At 41.8% G+C, this 18,239-nt stretch overlaps 1 protein-coding gene across 1 annotated transcript in view; it reads right to left on the reverse strand.

Annotated features, from left to right (window-relative positions):
- Nucleotides 1-18,239, reverse strand: part of ADAMTSL1 (ADAMTS like 1) — a 624,112-nt gene that overhangs the window by 184,881 nt on the left and 420,992 nt on the right. Inside the window, exon 3 of the mRNA XM_075279894.1 lies at nt 5,661-5,788. Coding sequence (XP_075135995.1) covers nt 5,661-5,788 — 128 coding nt within the window. The remainder of the gene's footprint in view (nt 1-5,660; nt 5,789-18,239) is intronic.

An 18,239-nucleotide genomic window follows, 5' to 3' on the forward strand; every position in this document is an offset into this window, starting at 1 on the left:
TCACAATCTGCATAAAAAAAAGAAGATTGACCACTTCAGCAGCTAAATGGTCAGTGAAAGATCTTATTAAATAACAAGCATTTTAATGGATGCGCTTCCATGTAATCCTAGTTCTATAGAAAGGGAGCTGCTTTTTACTATTTTGTAGAGGAGATCCTAAAAATATATACACAAAATAACATGCAACAAACTATACATCTAATTCATTATACAATATCAATAATTGAATAATATATTTAAATAGTTAATCATTTTATTTTGAAGTCAGAGCTAGTAACTTTTTCAGCTTCTCCCAAAACTGGCCCTGAATCCAACTTGTCAACCCTGGTTTTCACATCAAATAAATCTTTCATAGGTCTTTTGAGATATTTGTGTGAAACAGCACACATTTATGTAATATAGCTGCCATTTTTTAAACTTGTTAAAGTGTTAATTAATATTTTGTATGTTTTACTGATTCAGACCTAAGATTGCAAGCATGACTTGTGACATGTGTAAACCATTGACTGTCATGCTTCAAAGTACTTGATCTCTAATTAACATAACCTTATGAATGAATGTACTTGAACCCTTTAATTCTCTGAAGAAATCTTTGTGCCAATGTCTAGGCATCTGTGTAATTACCATGTTGGGATTATGTTGGCTTTTGAGTTGTCACATGTGACCACGATCTGATGAACCCACCCACAGATTAACTCATGACCTTGGGACCTTTTTTTATTCAAGTGTACAATGTTTTTTGTTTTTTTTAAAATAGCCAGAAACTGGTTAATTTACTACATTTGTACAAGTGATGTCTCCTGTGAATTGGTGTCAAAATGAATAGGAATTGCATTTTTTTTTTTTTTTTAAAGAAAGGTTATTAACATGATTTTGCACTCTGCAAACCACTGGATATGACTTTGAATGAAATACGATTTTATTTATCTGATAAAGTAGTAGTAAATGGATGACATAAACACTCTGTATACCTTTAAAAGACAGGGTACAGGACACACCACTGCAGAAAAGCATACCCTATATTCTTTAAGGCACTCTTAAGACTCAGTTGATGAACAGTTGAGATGAAGTTAATTTTAAAATGCCACAAACAATAGCAAAGTAAATCTAAAACACCTCCAAGACACACAAGACAAACTAATCAGATCATCAAAAAAGGTCTCCAAAGTGATGTGTGCTTCATGCCTCCTAGACTGTAGGTTCTCAACTGTGGGGAGTGTTTCTAGAGCTACTTACACTGTCTTCAAGCTCTAATTTAATAAGGGCAACATAGTGCACAACCATCCTAGGGAATACAGTGATGTAATTTATTTGAGTAGTGGTCGCTGTCTTACTTAACATAGGTTACTCTGGTTAGCAGGGAACCAAGCTTCAACAAGTGCATTGGACTATCTGGACTTTGCTGCCGAGTCCCCAAGTTGCATCTTAAAAGTACCTGACAACTAATGGAGCAAACTAGTGGAGAAAGTAACTGGCTGGGGGAAAGTGTCAGTGAACACCAGGGAAAGGATGCCAAACAAAATGGAAAAATAGAATCTGAGGGAAGGAAGAGTCAATACCTGAAGGGAACAGCAATTGTCAGGAAAGCAGACAACACAGTCAGGCAGTCCAAAGTCAAGGCTAATTCAATAAGAAAGAGTTTATTGAAAAAGCAGGTCAAGTCAGAGTCAGGTCAGAAACATAGGACAATCCAATAAAACCAGGTTGCATGACACAATAACTGGCATAGAATAACACATAATATGGCAGGTTTATTAAGCACCTGGCTCTGAGAACTGAGAGTGGACAATGTATCTGTTCCTTTATTGGTTTGCTAGGCAAGCATCCTAACTGACCAAGCAGCCAAATCCTGCAAATGGCACCTCTGTACATTCTGCACACGCACTATTGTCTAACTTCCCTATCAATGCTGCTGAGGACAATAGAGGGGTGGGAGTTGGCTAGGACATGTGTTGCAGTAGTACTGGCAGGTATTCTGCAGGCAGTTTAATAAATGTGTAACTAGGAGTGCGTATTTCAGTTGTTACTAAGCACATCTATCCATCTCTCTGAGGACGGTTTGCTACAGTATGTGCAGAGCCATCCTAACACACAGTAACAGAAGACAGACACAACATTAAAGAGGACCTTTCATCAAATTGGGCCCATGCAGTTCTATATACTTCTGGAAAGCTGACAGTGCGCTGAATTCAGTGCACTGTCGGCTTTCCCGATCTGTGCCCGGTGTAAAGCGCTATCGGTCCCGGGACCGTAGCGCTTTAGTGTCAGAAGGGCGTTTCTGACCATTAGCCAGGAACGTCCTTCTGCCTCGCGGCGCCTATCACGCTGTGCTGTGGAGCGGGGAGGAACGCCCCCTCCCTCTCCTGATAATACTCGTCTATGGACGAGCTGTGTGAGCAGAGGGGGCGTTCCTCCCCGCTCCACAGTACAGCGCGATAGGCGCCGCGAGGCAGAAGGACGTTCCTGGCTAACAGTCAGAAACGCCCTTCTGACACTAAAGCGCTACGGTCCCGGGACCGATAGCGCTTTACACCGGGCACGGATCAGGAAAGCCGACAGTGCGCTGAATTCAGCGCACTGTCAGCTTTCCAGCAGTATATAAAACTGCATGTGCCCGATCTGATGAAAGGTCCTCTTTAAAGAGGGTTAAGGAGATATCGTCACTCCATAGGGAGAGACTACCATATACGTGTGTGGAGTCTTATTAAGCCATGAGCGCTCCACTGCAAAGGAACATGGAAAGAATATGCAAATCTGACTTCCATGATCCCAACATCATTGCAAACAAAGGCCTCTTAGAAGGTCGGCATGATGTTAAAGGGAGCGCCCTCTATAGGTGTGTTTGACTGAGACTCTGTCTTCCTAATTACATCATGGAAGTTAGACTTGCACATTCTCAGTCAGCACCCTCTATTGGTGTGCACACTTGAGGCACTGACATCCTAATTACATCATGGAAGTCAGATTTGCATATTCTTCCCACAACATTAAAGAGTTACTGAACTTTCAGACAACTTTTTATTTCCTGGCAGTATTTGTGTCAAATGTAGAGAAAATGAGGTGAAGGGACAGTCACATTAAACAGTTATAGCTCAGATATTATAAAACATACAAACATACAAACCTACTTTTGGTGTCATATGAAAGAAGAGATTCTCTTCTAAGGTTGCAGAGCTATCTAAACTATATCCAGAGATATCACTGGATGAAAACTCATTTGGGATTTATAGGCAGCTATACAATATGTATGATATAAATATCACAATTCTGACTGTATTTTCAACTAGTGATGTCTCTGGAAATAATATAGATAGCACTGCAAATCTCAGTGTCATATGACAACAAAAGCAAGTTTGTAATTGTTATAATGTCCGAGGTATAACTGTTTGAAGTGACCCTCCCCTACTCTTATTCTGTCTACATGTTGCACAGGCCCGTACTCCTATACACAGTAACATTCATTGAGAGGTGGGAACAGCTCTCAATACATAAACAAGGGGAAGAGTAAAGAGATGCAAGATTTTACAGAAAGAATCCAAAATTTGTTAATAAAGTAAATTCCAAAATGGATTTATGACACAAATACTACCAGAAAATGAAAAGTTGTCTGAAAGTTTAGTTATGAATTAAAGAGTCCTGAATCAAATGAAGCCTTTATTCACTAGAAGCCAGAAAAGGTCTTTAAATACAGTCTCTTCCAGTCAATTTAAGTCAAGAATTTGTGTCTAATATTTTTCTCTTCCATTTCTATGCATATATAATGGTAATATTCCTGTGCTCAATCAATTTACATCGTAGTATTACTGGTATGAAGTGTAAATAACATTTTTATGGCTGGTTGGAAAAGTATATGCTGAAGTCATGGAAGTTATTTATGGTGAATTTACTGTACCATGTGAAAACAAGATTTCACAGATAAAGTCATCCAACAAAGTTTCCATATATTTCCCAATGCTTCTGTACCATGTAAGACTACGTTCACATCATGTTTTTACTATACTGCTCATGCATCAAGGGGTCTAACTTGAGTGGGTGCAGAGGGTGCAGTCGCACTGGGCCCAGGAGCCGTAGGGGGCACATAAGCACTGGTATCAGTATAGAGATTGCAGCTTCCATTTGGCCCATAAGCCAAGGAGACCCACAGATTACCCTAACCACACTAAGGTTTATTAAACTTCTTAGCACCCGTAACTATCACTATCAAGAATACGCTGTAGGGATGAGGTAGGGGGCCCCAGAGAAAAGACTGCACCGGGGCCCATAAGATTTTAGTTACACCACTGCATGCATCTGTTTAAGGCCTCATGAACACGACCGTAATTTTATCCACAATACAGACCTATACATTATAATGGGCCCATGCACACAGCCATAGTTTTTGTGGTTGTGTGTGTGGGCCGCATTTAAAAGCCGCAAATTATGGAGCAGGCCCTATACCTGTGTACATTTGTGGCTCAGCCTATCCAGTAGAATGGATGGATCAGTGAAAACCTCGGATGACACCCGGATACCAATCCAGGTGTCATCCGTGCTCGCAGCCTACACTGCATACTTTGTGTGAATGAAGGCTAAAAGAAGAACATATGGCAAAAAAGGGGTGCTAACAGATACCATAGAAAGGGAATACATTGTACATAGAATGTTTTAATTTTAAAAAAAGTGATGTTCTATTTGTAAAAGCGTTATATCCTAATAATAATATCTTGTGGTGACCTCCATGCGTGAGAACAAATCCCACCCCATGTATGGGACCTTGATGGGACTTGGCAGCACTGTAAGTGACAATCTGCTTCACCCCAAGTGTGAGAAGGAGCGCTATCACAGGTTCTTCCTTCCAACTGCGGTCAGGCTGTATAATCTACATCAGACCAAGTGAAGATCACTCCGCACAGAGAACTAATGATTATGACGATGACCATGAAGTCTTCCTTCTTTCTTTCTTCTGTTCCTTAGCTGCTATGGACTCCTAGTATATCTTCTCTTCTCAGCATATGTATGCCTACGTCTGTATTATATTACTGTGTATTATCCTGTACCTGTATTACTATGCTGCTGTAACATGCTGAAATTTCCCCAATGTGGGACTATTAAAGGATTATCTTATCTTAAAAACCGATTTAGATATGGTATCGCCGTAATTGTAATGACCCTCTCTCCCTCCCCGGACAAAGCTGCCATATCATTGTCAAGCAGAGTGAATGCTGCCGTAAAAACAGAACGCAAAAAATTATGATAGAATTGTGTGCTATTTCACAGGAACCCTCAAAAATATAAATAAAAACAAATTAAAACATTATATGTACCCCAAAATGGTGGCTAATGAAAGTACAACTTGTCATGCAAAGAATAAGCCCTCACATAGCTACGTCAAAATAAAAATGTTAATTGGAAAACGGAGGGAAATTATGAAAAACCTTGCCGAGCATTAATGTACAAACTAACCGGCGTCATTAAGGGGTTAGTATAGTCTGGAGACTAAAGATGTTTGGATGTGTTTGGTCCAAATGAAATTTTAAGTGGTAACTCGAGAATATTCAAATCAAACCAAAATAACCGATGGGAAAAAAATCATGTTGGTTATGAGGGAAAACATTTTGGTGATTTTTCAATTTATTATCCAGCCATAGTATATCATAGTATATATATATGGTATAACTTACTTGCTACTAAGACACCTCCGTAGAGAATATGAGGCTCCCCCGCCACATGTCCTTGAGCATTCACTCCATGATCCCCACGCATCCCATAAAGTGTCACGGTCCTCCTCTGAACGAGCAGTACGAGAGCTCTGTAGTAAGAAAAAGCAAACTGTAAGTTGTTATTGCAGATTAAACTTTTACATTTGACTTTAACTCATTCATACACATAAGAACAAGCCATAGATAATATGAATGGAATGGCCTCATTGTTTGAGAGAGAAAAGGCATTGGAAATATATATAGATTTTTTGTAATTGCAGAGACATCTGAAGAGATCCTTTAGGAAAATGTATACAGAATTAGACGATCATTTGGCCATGGCAAATAAACTCCCAGTAATTGCGGCAGGAAGCTTGCTACATGAAGCGTGCCACGCAGCAATTAAGAGTAGGCTCTGCCCAAGTCTTCTGTGGATGAAACGGACAAGTGAAGAGGAGAACAGCACAAAGGTGTTTATCCAAGGAGGTAGTGAAATCACCTCCTGTGTCAGTAATCCAAGTATAAAAGAACACGTAGCGTGTGATGCAATTTCCAGACCTTCATTCATTAAATACAACTATAATCCAGTGGTCTATGTGCCATAATCCATTGTCAAAAAAAGAACTCATAAATTAATGCCACTCAAGGAAAAATGGCAATCTGATAGTTGACACTGCCAGTAATTTGTTTTTAACTACTATTGCAGAGGCAGAGAAAGTAATATTACCATGTGAAAAAAAGAACGAAATGGCTTTATCTTGTGAAAAGCGGCAGATGGTTAAGTCTGTCTGCTAGGCGGCAATAATAGTTAGCAAACTTAGCAGGTAATAAATAAGTCTTATAGGTTGGAAGAATGGGGCGTATTGCCAAGAAAGCATTAAAAGTGACTACATTCTATAGCCGCATAGCTTACAAAGTGTACTGTTGTCTTGCCCGCGCTGAATTACAAAGCAGCATGAGTAAGACCACTGTAAATCAGCTTCAGCTAACTGAAAAAGAATGGGCCTTATGACTTCCCACCAAAATAATGGCTTACTGAGACAAACCTTTCAACAGCTCTGGCCAGCACCCCACATATTCATATCTCTTTTATAATGTATATCTGTATCTCCAAACTAGCAGCTCAGACTTATTATACTAATGGCTCACATAATACAGAATAGGGAAATATTCAGCGAATATTGAGAAACACCATTGTTTCTGCATTATTTCCTCAGTAACCAAGGAACTTCCATAGGTGACAGGACATGTAACCTCTTGAGAATGAGGCAGCAAGGTGGTCGGTTTGGACTGAGCAACTTGGATACACCATGTTAAACTTAGTGGTTCCTAAACATCTTTAGGGTCAAGGAACCCGATACCAGCTAGTGATCCCACTGAATAACCCTAATCTATACAGTGACACATGCCCACGTGGGAGCCAAAGTCACTTTATAAGGCCCCATGCAAACAACCACAATTTGTGTCAGATCCATTAATCTCTACAGTCCCAACCATATAGCTGTATTTTGATGGATCAAGATGGGAGCTTTAGAACCAAACTGCTAAATATTATAGTGCAGGTCTTATTTTCACATCCTGTCTCATCTATTCCATTGATAGAGTCTGTGGAAAACATAGACTGCACATACCTGCCATTTTTCAATGGACCCGTACATGCTCCAGTTTCATGTATTCAGCACTAGAATACAGTTGGTGTATTTATTAATGTCACAATGTATTTATTGAGCTGGTGAACACTTACATGGAACAGGATCTGTTACAGTGTGCGTCAGAGATATATGGCAAGGGTAAGTTTGTCATGTTTCTTAATTTTCAAACAAAGTCATATTCATAAAGCAGTATTGGTAAGAAAGAAATACATTGTATAAGACACACCCGATGGTGAAACTAGGTGATGTAATAAATCAGCCATATCCCCTTTTCTCTCTAATCTGGCCCATGCTTAATTCCATCTCATCAAACTTTGCCTCAGGATTGTTTGTATGAGTGAAGAAAAAGCTACCATGTCAGGATATGAAATATCATTTACCTCAGTAATGTCATCCAGAACAATTTTCTCATCATTGTTCTGTTGTGAAGATGTATATAACAATTGTAGTCTCACCCTGCATTAAGAAGAAGAGACTGTAGAAATACATCCACAAAGAGGGCTGAAGTGTAGGTGGTGCTGGGGAACTATTGATATGACGTTATGTATATGGCAATATTTGTCTAGTATTGTCATAATTACATTGCTCAATCTGCTCCAGTGTGTGTCTGATTTATTACTTGACTGAGGTCTCATCTTGCCAGGATCTGCATCAACATTTACACTGAGTTGCAGGTAAAAAACTAGCCACTTTTACATTAGAGAAGCACATGTAAGTAACATGTCAACCAAATTCTATTAACTACACAAGCAAACAAGGTGTACTAGAGTACCGTATATACTCGAGTATAAGCCGACCTCAACATAAGGCCCCTAATTTTACCACAAAAAACTAGGAAAACTTATTGACTCGAGTAGAAGCTGAAGGGGGGAAATGCAGCAGCTACTGGAAAATTTCAAAAATTAAAATGGTTTTTGGGTGCTGTAGTTGCTGGGTGCTGGGGAAGGGGAGGGGGTGTTTTGATTGTCTGTCTGCCCCTTCCCTGAGCTTGACGACTGAGTTTTTTTCCCCCACTTGGAATTCAGCCTGGCTGAATATAGGGTATCTGCAGTGCTCCTATTAACCCCTTCCCGATGGAACAGGAGCACTGCAGATACCCTATATTCAGTAGACCGGGCACTTTCAGACACAGGGATACCTAATGTGTATAACGTGTTTCACAGTCATTTTCTACTTTTATATGTATTCTAGGGAAAGGAGGGATTTAGAACTTTTATTTACTTTATTTTTTATTATATTTTTTTAAAACTTCTTTTTTTTTTTCACTATTTTATGGGAGATTCTATACATTACTATTGTGGCTGGTCATAGACCCCCCCCCTCCCAAAAAAATAAATATAAAAAAAAAATAAAAATTTTTTTTTCTTGACTCGAGTATAAGCCAAGGGGGGCTTTTTCAGCACAAAAACTGTGCTGAAAAATTCGGCTTATACTCGAGTATATATGGTAAATTGAAAGTTACAATTATAAAGCAGGGCAGCTAAGGGCTCGTTCACATCTGCGCCCAGGTGTCCGTTCTGCAGGTTTCCGTTTCCTGCATAAAACAGAGCAGGATACGGAAACCTGCAGGAGTCTCTCTCACCCATTCATTTAAATGGGTGAGAAAGATGTCCGGCCGTGAGCGGCGGTGAGCGTTTTATGCTCTCCGCCACGAAACCGGGTTTTTTATCCAGACACAGAGTCGGACATGCAGTACTCTGTGTCCGGATTAAAAAAAAGGGTTTCACGGCGGAGAGCATAAAACACTCACTGCCGCTCACGGCTGGACCCGGTCTGTGCTTTCCGTCTTCTGGCATGCAGAAGACGGAAAGCACAGAATGGAGACCAGAACGCAGGTGTGAACCTAGCGTAAGCTGTGGCCAGGTTTTCAGGCTGTGACAACTACATGTAGCCGCATGCTGTGGGAGGTAGGTTTTAAATAGAGAGTTTATTACCCAGTTTTATCATGATCAATGTTAACCAAGACCAACAGAAAGCTGACGCTTCTAAAACCTCCAGCAGACTATAGTCAAGGGAAGTAATGAAATGTGCTGCTTAGATGCCTTCCAGTGTTCCTTTAGGTAGGAGACACACAGGATTTTATGCCAAGCCAGGAGTGGATTCAGCAGTATGGAGACGTATATCGCACATTCTTTTTGTAAAGGTTAATGCATTAGTGTGAATTTACATGTGGCAGATTTTGCAACCTAGTCTTTTTCACCTCAAAAGGGCTTGCAGAGTCCATATGCTTATTGCAGAAACATCTCTGTTCACAAGTATGGGACTGATTTTCAACGACAGATAGTTCTACAACAAAACTGCCAAAGCTGCAACAACACTATATAGTTATGGAACTATGATTTTGTATATATATTAGCCATCATTTACATTAGCCATCACCAAATGCCAGTGTTTACAGTACAGGAAAAGCTCATGGCCATGGTACACTAGAGGGTCAGGGGACTGTGACCCCTTGGTTACTTTTAAGATCTGGTTTATTATGGCAAAGCAGGGATCATTGACTACAATTTAAGTGCAATATCTATAAAGTAATCTGACACGGTCTGAGACATTAATGCAGACAGAACCAATGGTGAGATAGGAGGTGAGTACCACCCTTTGCAAAATGTAGTCAGCGATCACAACTTTGTAGTCAGCGATCAAACAGCAAAATATGAGGAAAAGGAATAGCAAGTTATTTTACCCTGTAGGTACTGACTTACATATAGTTTTTAGTTTGTGACTGGAGGGTGGCTTTAAGAAAAGTACGTTCTAGGTATTGGACATGTTTTTGTTCATCCTAGTTTACATAATAAATAACAATAAAGTAACATTTAGATTTGTAATAAATCCCTGTCATCAATACCAATAACAAGTACATAAATGTTACCCGTCATTCACATCTGCGTTTGGTAATCTGTTTAGGGAGTCAGCATGGGGACCCCCCCGAACAGACTACTGAATGCTTGCCGTGCTCTGCCTGCACGAATCATGCGGACAGGAAAGTAGATTGTGAACTACTTTCCTGTCCGCATGTTCTGTCCGGAGATCTGGCTGCAAGCACACGGACCCCATTATAGTCTATGAGATCCAAGTGCTTTCCCTGCACATCGCTGGTAAATGAGTTTTATATTCTGTTCAGGGGGGTCCCCATGCGGACTCCCCCGAACAGAATACCAATGCAGATGTGAACAAGGCCTTACATCTAATAATCATGCTAAAAGTAAATTCAGAGCTAAGAATTATACTCAGTCCAGAGTCGAAGAAAATAAAACTACCCCTGGATTGCATGAGGAAAGAAAGATCTCCATGTACCACCAAGTAATGGTTACTATTTCACTTTGGCGTTTTGTGAAGACTTGGTGTACTGTGAAGGAGTCTGTGCCAATGACAAAGAACAACACTGTGCAGACTATATATAAGCAATACTGTGTACAAGGGCATGCTTTGATGGAAAAGCATTTACACTCAGCAGGTTGTTCTCCTTTCACATGCCGCGTTCTTTCATCCTTATTATGGTAACAAGTGCTCCCAATCACAAGCTTACCCCATACGCACTAAATATATAAACATTCCACCTTTTATCTAATGCTGAAATTCAGTTAGTGAGAAAATCCACTATTTTTTGTCTAAGATGACCGCTATACATGGAATGATATCATAGCTACCATTTAACCTGCCAATACAGTTAATCTGCCTGTAACCACTTAACACGGCTTTCAACTTTGTTCCCAGGGAAGTAATATACACCTAACCTTAGGGTGACCCTCATAACTACAGTACCACCCAGCATGAGTCTGATGCCACATGCATGATAAGTCTGACGGGACAATTTGCCTATTCATTCTACACTATTGTACATATCAAGAAGAGATGGAAAAAATGTTTATTAGATTCCATAACACTTTTCATTAGGTAAATGAAAAAAAAAATCTGAAAATCACTTTTAAGTCTGCCAGGAACAGCACATCTAGACAACCCAAAAACTGGAGTCATGAACCATAATCCATTATATTATACTTTGTAGTTCCAGTATCAGTCCACATTCTTTATCACTATACAACATAGTAAACCAATAAGGACACCCATACATTCTTAATTTATTTATTAAAAACAGTGAATAATATGATGTTTTTCTGCTTCACACAGCCTCTTATATGCAATATGTGTGACCCCCCCCCCAATCTCTATCCGTGACCCCTTCACCCCCTTTATTTAATAATTTCTGTACATTATTATTGTGGTTGCCATCTTGCCTTTTCTGATCTGTTAACAGCAGTTAGTGATATGCTTTGCAGTACAGTCAAAGCCAGAGGTATCAATAGTCTGAAGCTGACTGACTGAGGTCTATGGGAGAGTTTTCTAGTCATGCTATGTGCAGAGAGAGGGGAGTATATAAGCTGTGATATCATCTACAGGTCATTGTAGCTGTAATAATGGGTCACTATGGATATTATCTGTAGAGGTATGAACTTCTATTGTGAATCTGTTTGTCTCGGTTGTGATGTAAATGAGGTGACTGCTGCATAAAAAAATCGTACCGAAGCGGTAAGTACCAATCTATTAGATTTAGTGGCCAGTGTGAAAAATGCAAAAACAATATAGATGGTGACTTGGAAAATTAATTAAACAATGGTCTGCAATTGCCATCTTACTACTATTTCCAACAGGCACCGTCCCCCGGTTAATTTGGTTTCTTGCCATGCTTCTCCATGAAGCCAACATTCTGCTGCGTACACACCAGCCCATTAGGACTGGAGGACTGGAGTGCCCTTCCTCTCAGTAATTTGAGAGTTAATAGACATACCTGTGGATATGCAAAAAGAGAAAGACATGGCCCAATCTTATACATTGATCTAGCGCTCCTCAGCAAATTCTACAAGCCTGGGGGCTTGGTCTGGTGGCAGGGGTGTTGCCAGACCACTGGGTCGCTCGCCCTGTGGGCGCCATGTTGCGGCGACCACTATAAAGAGGTCACCGTGAAGTGGCTAGTGGACTTATACACCTTGATCAATATGTATACTAAGAACCTCATGTTCAGTATTGTAGAATTTGCTGAGAAGTGCTAGATCAATGTATAAGATTGGGATGTGCGGGCCATGTTTTTCTCTTTTTGCATAGACATACCTGTGGACCGTCCAGCCAATCCCAGCGTGCTCTGATCCAATTAATCTAGCTCTCTGCACTGCACCTGAGCAATTTAGGTTTTTCACTGGTTGCCACTGACCTTTGGACCAGACTTGACCCTGCTTTTGCCTGAAGACCAGACCCCTGTATAAGGGTAAAGGGTGAAAACCAGGGGACCACTTAGACAATGTCTGGTTAGTTGGCACAGTGGGTCCATGATCTGTTGACCATTACAATTAAAAATCAAATCATCAAAAAGTTCTTAAAAATATGTGTCACATAAAATTTTGGTTTAAAGATAGGCAATTTTTGATGACAAATTCCCTTTAAGTAACTGCTGAGTATCTCATTTCAAACATGGATATTAAGGGTAAGTTCACACGGAGTAAAGTGCCGCTTGATGTGGCACGTATACGCCGCGTGAGCTTTTACGGGCCGTATACGCTCCCACTGATTTCAATGGGAGCCGGGATCGTATATGCGGCACTATTTTGCAGCCGTGATTTTGCGGCGGCCGCAAAATAGCGCCGAGTATACGGTACCGGCTACCATTGAAAACAATGGGTGCGTATATGGCCCGCAAAAGCTCCCACAGCGTCTACGTGCCACATTACGTGCCAAAATACATAGTGTGAACCCGGCCTAAAATGGCAAGAGTCCCCCCTTCTCCATTGCAGCTCTCTATCACTAGGAATATCTCTATCAGATAGGAAAGCTATCTGCTAGGCTTTGGGACATGGATGACGGAATTTATGGCTATTTAGTGACAAAGGTTTTAAAAAGGTTTTAGAGATTGTATAAAAATATTTTTCATAGAAATAGCACTATTATTGTTCATTGGTTGTGTCTATTTCAATTGAGCTCCAATACCAGACAGAGGCTTTAGAGAAGAATTGTGCTGGGTTTTTTTGTCACAATTTTTCTAATTTCATACAATATCTTTAATAATTTCTGACGTTGATGTTTCACGGTAAGGTTTTGCTAACGGTGAGAATTCCAGTCCACAATATAGGTATCATGGGATACTTCCCACACTTCTGCCACAATGCTAGCAGGTCATACTGCTCTACAATGTCATTTATCATTATAAAATCTATTCCTAAACTGTGAAACAGACCCATAATATTATTCTTCATCCACCAAAAATTCAACTTTACTTTTCAATAAGATAGGTTCTCCAGGCATTTGCCAAACCCATATTGGAGAAGTATAAAACATTACTCCAGAAAAAATGTTTCCAGTTTCAGTGTGCTTTCTGCCACTCTCATAGACACTTGGCAAAGCAATCTCAGGACTGTGTGCAGCATCTGAAGCCATAAAAATGAAATCCATGAAGCTCCTGAAAGAACAACTTTTTGTGCTGACTCTGCAGTTTAGAACTTGATAGTGAATGTTGCAACTGCAAACAGATGTCTGCAGGGCCGCCGATAGGCCAGTACTACTGCTACTGGCGTCAGGGGCCCGGCCAAATTTAAAAATGGGGGGGGCCCGGTTTTGGCCGGCCCCCTGGCGCCCGCAGCAGTCATTCTATGTCTGCTGTTTCAACTCAGATCTGCGTCCAGAGGACGCAGATCTGAGTTGCAGACATACGCAGCTGAAGCAAGGAGCTGACCTGTGTCAGCTCCTCTCTTCGCTGCTGCCGCCTCTCTCGCTGACACATATGCGGCTGAAGCGAGGAGCTGACACAGGTCAGCTCCTTGCTTCAGCCGCATATGTGTCAGCGAGACCGGCGGCAGCAGCAGCGAAGAGAGGAGCTGACACAGGTCAGCTCCTCGCTTCAGCGCTGCCGCCGGCTACCCGGCAGTGTAGACGCGATGTGATGACGTCACATCGCGTCTACAACTGTGCGCCAGTAAGAGAGAGAGGCGCCGAGAGAGCAGCGGGGGAACGAAGGAGAAGGTAAGTCTAATGTGGAACGAAGGAGAAGGTAAGTCTAATGTGGAACGTGAAACTGGGGGCAGATGAAGGAGAGGACGGCATGACACTGGGGGCAGAGATGGAGGGACATGAATCTCGGGGCAGAGATGGGGGGCATGAATCTGGGAGCAGAGCTGTGGAGACATGAATCTGGGGGCAGAGATGGGGGGCATGAATCTGGGGGCAGAGCTGTGGAGACATGAATCTGGGGGCAGAGATGGGGGCACATGAATCTGGGGGCAGAGATGGGGGACATGAATCTGGGGGCAGAGATGGGGGACATGAATCTGGGGGCAGAGATGGGGGACATGAATCTGGGGGCAGAGATGGGGGACATGAATCTGGGGGCAGAGATGTGGGGACATGAATCTGGGGGCAGAGATGGAAGGGGGACATGAATCTGGGGGCAGAGATGGGGGGACATGAATCTGGGGGCAGAGCTGTGGAGACATGAATCTGGGGGCAGAGATGGAGGGCACATGAATCTGGGGGCAGAGATGGGGGGACATGAATCTGGGGGCAGAGTTGGGGGGACATGAATCTGGGGGCAGAGATGGGGGGACATGAATCTGGGGGCAGAGTTGGGGGGACATGAATCTGGGGGCAGAGATGGAGGGACATGAATCTGGGGGCAGAGATGGAGGGGGGACATGAATCTGGGGGCAGAGATGGAAGGGGGACATGAATCTGGGGGCAGAGATGGAGGGGACATGAATCTGGAGGCAGATGAAGGGTGTATATGAAGCTGGGGGAGAGACGGAGGGGGGGACATATAGTTTACAGGTGACTGTAGGAGGATTATACAGTGTGCGGGCACATGAAAAATTAATGAGTTGTCGGAGTCAACATAACAGTGGGTGGGGCCAAATTTCCCGCGGCGTGCAAAGCAAAAATGGCAGGGGGGGGCCCAGACACTTAGGCTGTATGGGGCCCCAAAATTCCTGATGGCGGCCCTGGTCCAGGCAACATTTTGTCCCTCTTTTGGTTCTTCAAAAGTTGGGAGATATGGGTACTGGGGGCAATGGATAGATGTTAGAGGGTGGACGGGGATTGTTGGGACATCGGGTGTGCGGCACTGTGGAGAGGAAGCTGGGGAAATAATATATAATATATAAGTTTTTAGCTGGAGAACTACAAAGCACACAATCCCTCCAAAGGTATGTGTGCTTTGTATTAATAATGATGTAGGCTGCTATGCTACTAACATAGCAGCCTGTTTGGGGGTGGGACTTTCACTTTAAAGGAGTGTTCACATTGCGTTTTTGGCCTCCCTTGCCGGGATACGTTGGTAACCAGTCACAATCAGCTCCCCACTTATCCCTGCACGGAGAACTGCAGGCCCCCTTTTTTTTTAATGGCCAGTTCTTTGTGCAGGGATAAGTTGACAGCTGATTCTGACTGGTTACCAACGTATCCCGGCAAGAGAGGCCAAAAACGCAATGTGAAAAAGCCCTGAGGATTTATTAGGAGGGCTCTAATAGATGGTGTTGGCTCTCTACACATAGTAGATTTTACCTGCAAATAGAATCTGATTAAGCCTTGTAATGCTGCTAAATAAAGGGAAATGTGATACAGAATTGGTGTGTCGCAAAATAAGGTAGTTTTAAAATGGCGGGGGGGGGGGGGGGGGGGCCCAGACACTTAGGCTGTATGGGGCCCCAAAATTCCTGATGGCGGCCCTGGATGTCTGGCATGGAGCAAATATAACAAACTGATTTGCTGGGTCAGTGCCACGCTGAAAGCCACTCATTTCTCCAATTCAATCCACTCTACTGTTAATGTTTGTCTATGGAGATTGCATTATATGGTTCTATCCATGTAGTGTAGGTATTTCCAGGTTAATGGTTAAAGAGGTTTTCCACTAATGACACTTATTCCATAGCCATAGCTGTGATAACAGTCTCATTTCTGAGGGTCCTAATACAGGACCTCCAACAGTCAAAAAATATATAAAGAATTGATGTCAATGTTTCCCAGGAAATCAGCAATTGCACACTCCTCCTCACAAGCCTTACTTACACCTGTCTCTTATACGGATTGTTTCATTATTTTTAAAGGCTCAGAATGTTTTAAAGGCAAGAAAAAAAACAAAAAACAAAACTTACCTCACCGAGACCCCACCACCATTCAGACACTTTCGGAGACATCTCCTGTCTGTAAAACTATTCCCTCTCCATATAGAAATAAGATGGTTCATTCAATGATAGCAGGGGTAGGGAAGCTTTGGCTCTCCAGCTGTTGTCATACTACAAGACCCAACATGCTCTACTCACTTCCATGGGAGTTCTAAGAACAGCAGAGCAAGTATGAATGCTGGGAGTTGTAGTTTTGCAACAGCTAGAGAGCCAAGGTTCCCTACCCCTGAATTATAGGCTGAGCAGTCACAAACCAAGAAGTACACTATCCAATAGCAACCTCTGAGAGCCTTTTGTTAAGGGAAGACGGGGAAGCAATTTTACGCCCTCTAGTGGCAAGCCCAATTTCTAATCAGTCCACTCCTGAAACTATTTGGATATCTGCCTGAGACATAACCGTATGCTGAGATTTGCAGCAGTCCAACATTTCTATCTGGGGTTTTTTTGTTGTTAGAGAGTCTTCTTTAACTTCAGATAGAAATGAATCTATTCCCAGAAAATATTTGAAATACTCAGCCATCTGAAATGTTGGGGCGGATCCAGAGATGTCCATGCAGTGGATAATGAAGACATTCAGATGAGGAAGAATGGTTGTCAAACCGATAAGAGCACCTCACAACACCTGGCACTCAGTGATATGGAGGCATCACGCAGAATACAGTCTGGAAATACTTAAAACAAGATTCTTCCCTTTCAAAGCCTTGCTTATTGCTTGCATAGGGTGTTGTATTTAAAGAGAGACTACGTGCTTTCAAAATGCCTTATAACTTTAGCCGCCTATGAAAAGTGACCTTAGATTGGGGATCAAGATAAAAAACAGAGACGCCAAAACCAAAGACCTTTGGGTGACTTGAGAATGGTGAAACCATTTAACGCCTTTATCCATCAGCATATATGTCAGTAGAGTTATGGATCAAAAATCTGAAAGGAAGTGAGTAAGGACGGATCAGCTTTCACATAATAACTCATACTTAGTGCTTTGAGGATATATACACGTATTTATTCCTTTTTTTTCTTGAAAAACAGTCTATATATCTACTCTCACAAAATAATTCCCACAGAGTAAATCCTTTAACTTTCCCCTTACAAGCTATTATAGACACGTTATGTCTCTGTGGTTTCAGATAAAGTCAGTGCTGACATGACAGATTGCCTTATTACAGAACTGTTACATAAGCTTTGTACGGTGTTATGATCCCACAAACACTTATGAATGCGCTCAGTGAAGAAAAAAGGCAGATTTGGTTTCATTAATAGGGGAGAATTGTTATAAACAAGCGCCACAGATCTATGAACCATAACCAGGTAATAAAAAATGTTTTATACCGGAGCCAAGCAATAAACTTTGGCTAGCAGACCACGCTAGATATAATTGCTGCACTTAGCAGATTTTCTTGCCCATCTTTCCCAAGAGGGACAAATCACCTAGGAATTGCACATTCCCTCAATAGGAAGGCCGAAAGCAAAAGCACATAATGCGTGAAATGTGAATGATGCCAAATTGTACTACATACATATTCCAGGGAAGTGACACGATTACAGAGTATATAGGGTCTGACCTGCGGGAGCATTCACAGGTGACAGGTTTTGGTGCAGGTTTCTGATGCACTTTCTGAAGTCAACGTCAGAAGTGAATCAGAACGTGAAGGACATTTTTTAGTAGCCATTTTATTGCTATTGTATACCACTGTGTGATAATGATGACTATATGCCACTTATGCTGGGTTCACACCAGCGTTCGGGTCTCCATT

Source organism: Leptodactylus fuscus, chromosome 1, assembly GCF_031893055.1.
Source record: "Leptodactylus fuscus isolate aLepFus1 chromosome 1, aLepFus1.hap2, whole genome shotgun sequence".
In the NCBI taxonomy this organism is placed as follows: Eukaryota; Metazoa; Chordata; class Amphibia; order Anura; family Leptodactylidae; genus Leptodactylus; species Leptodactylus fuscus.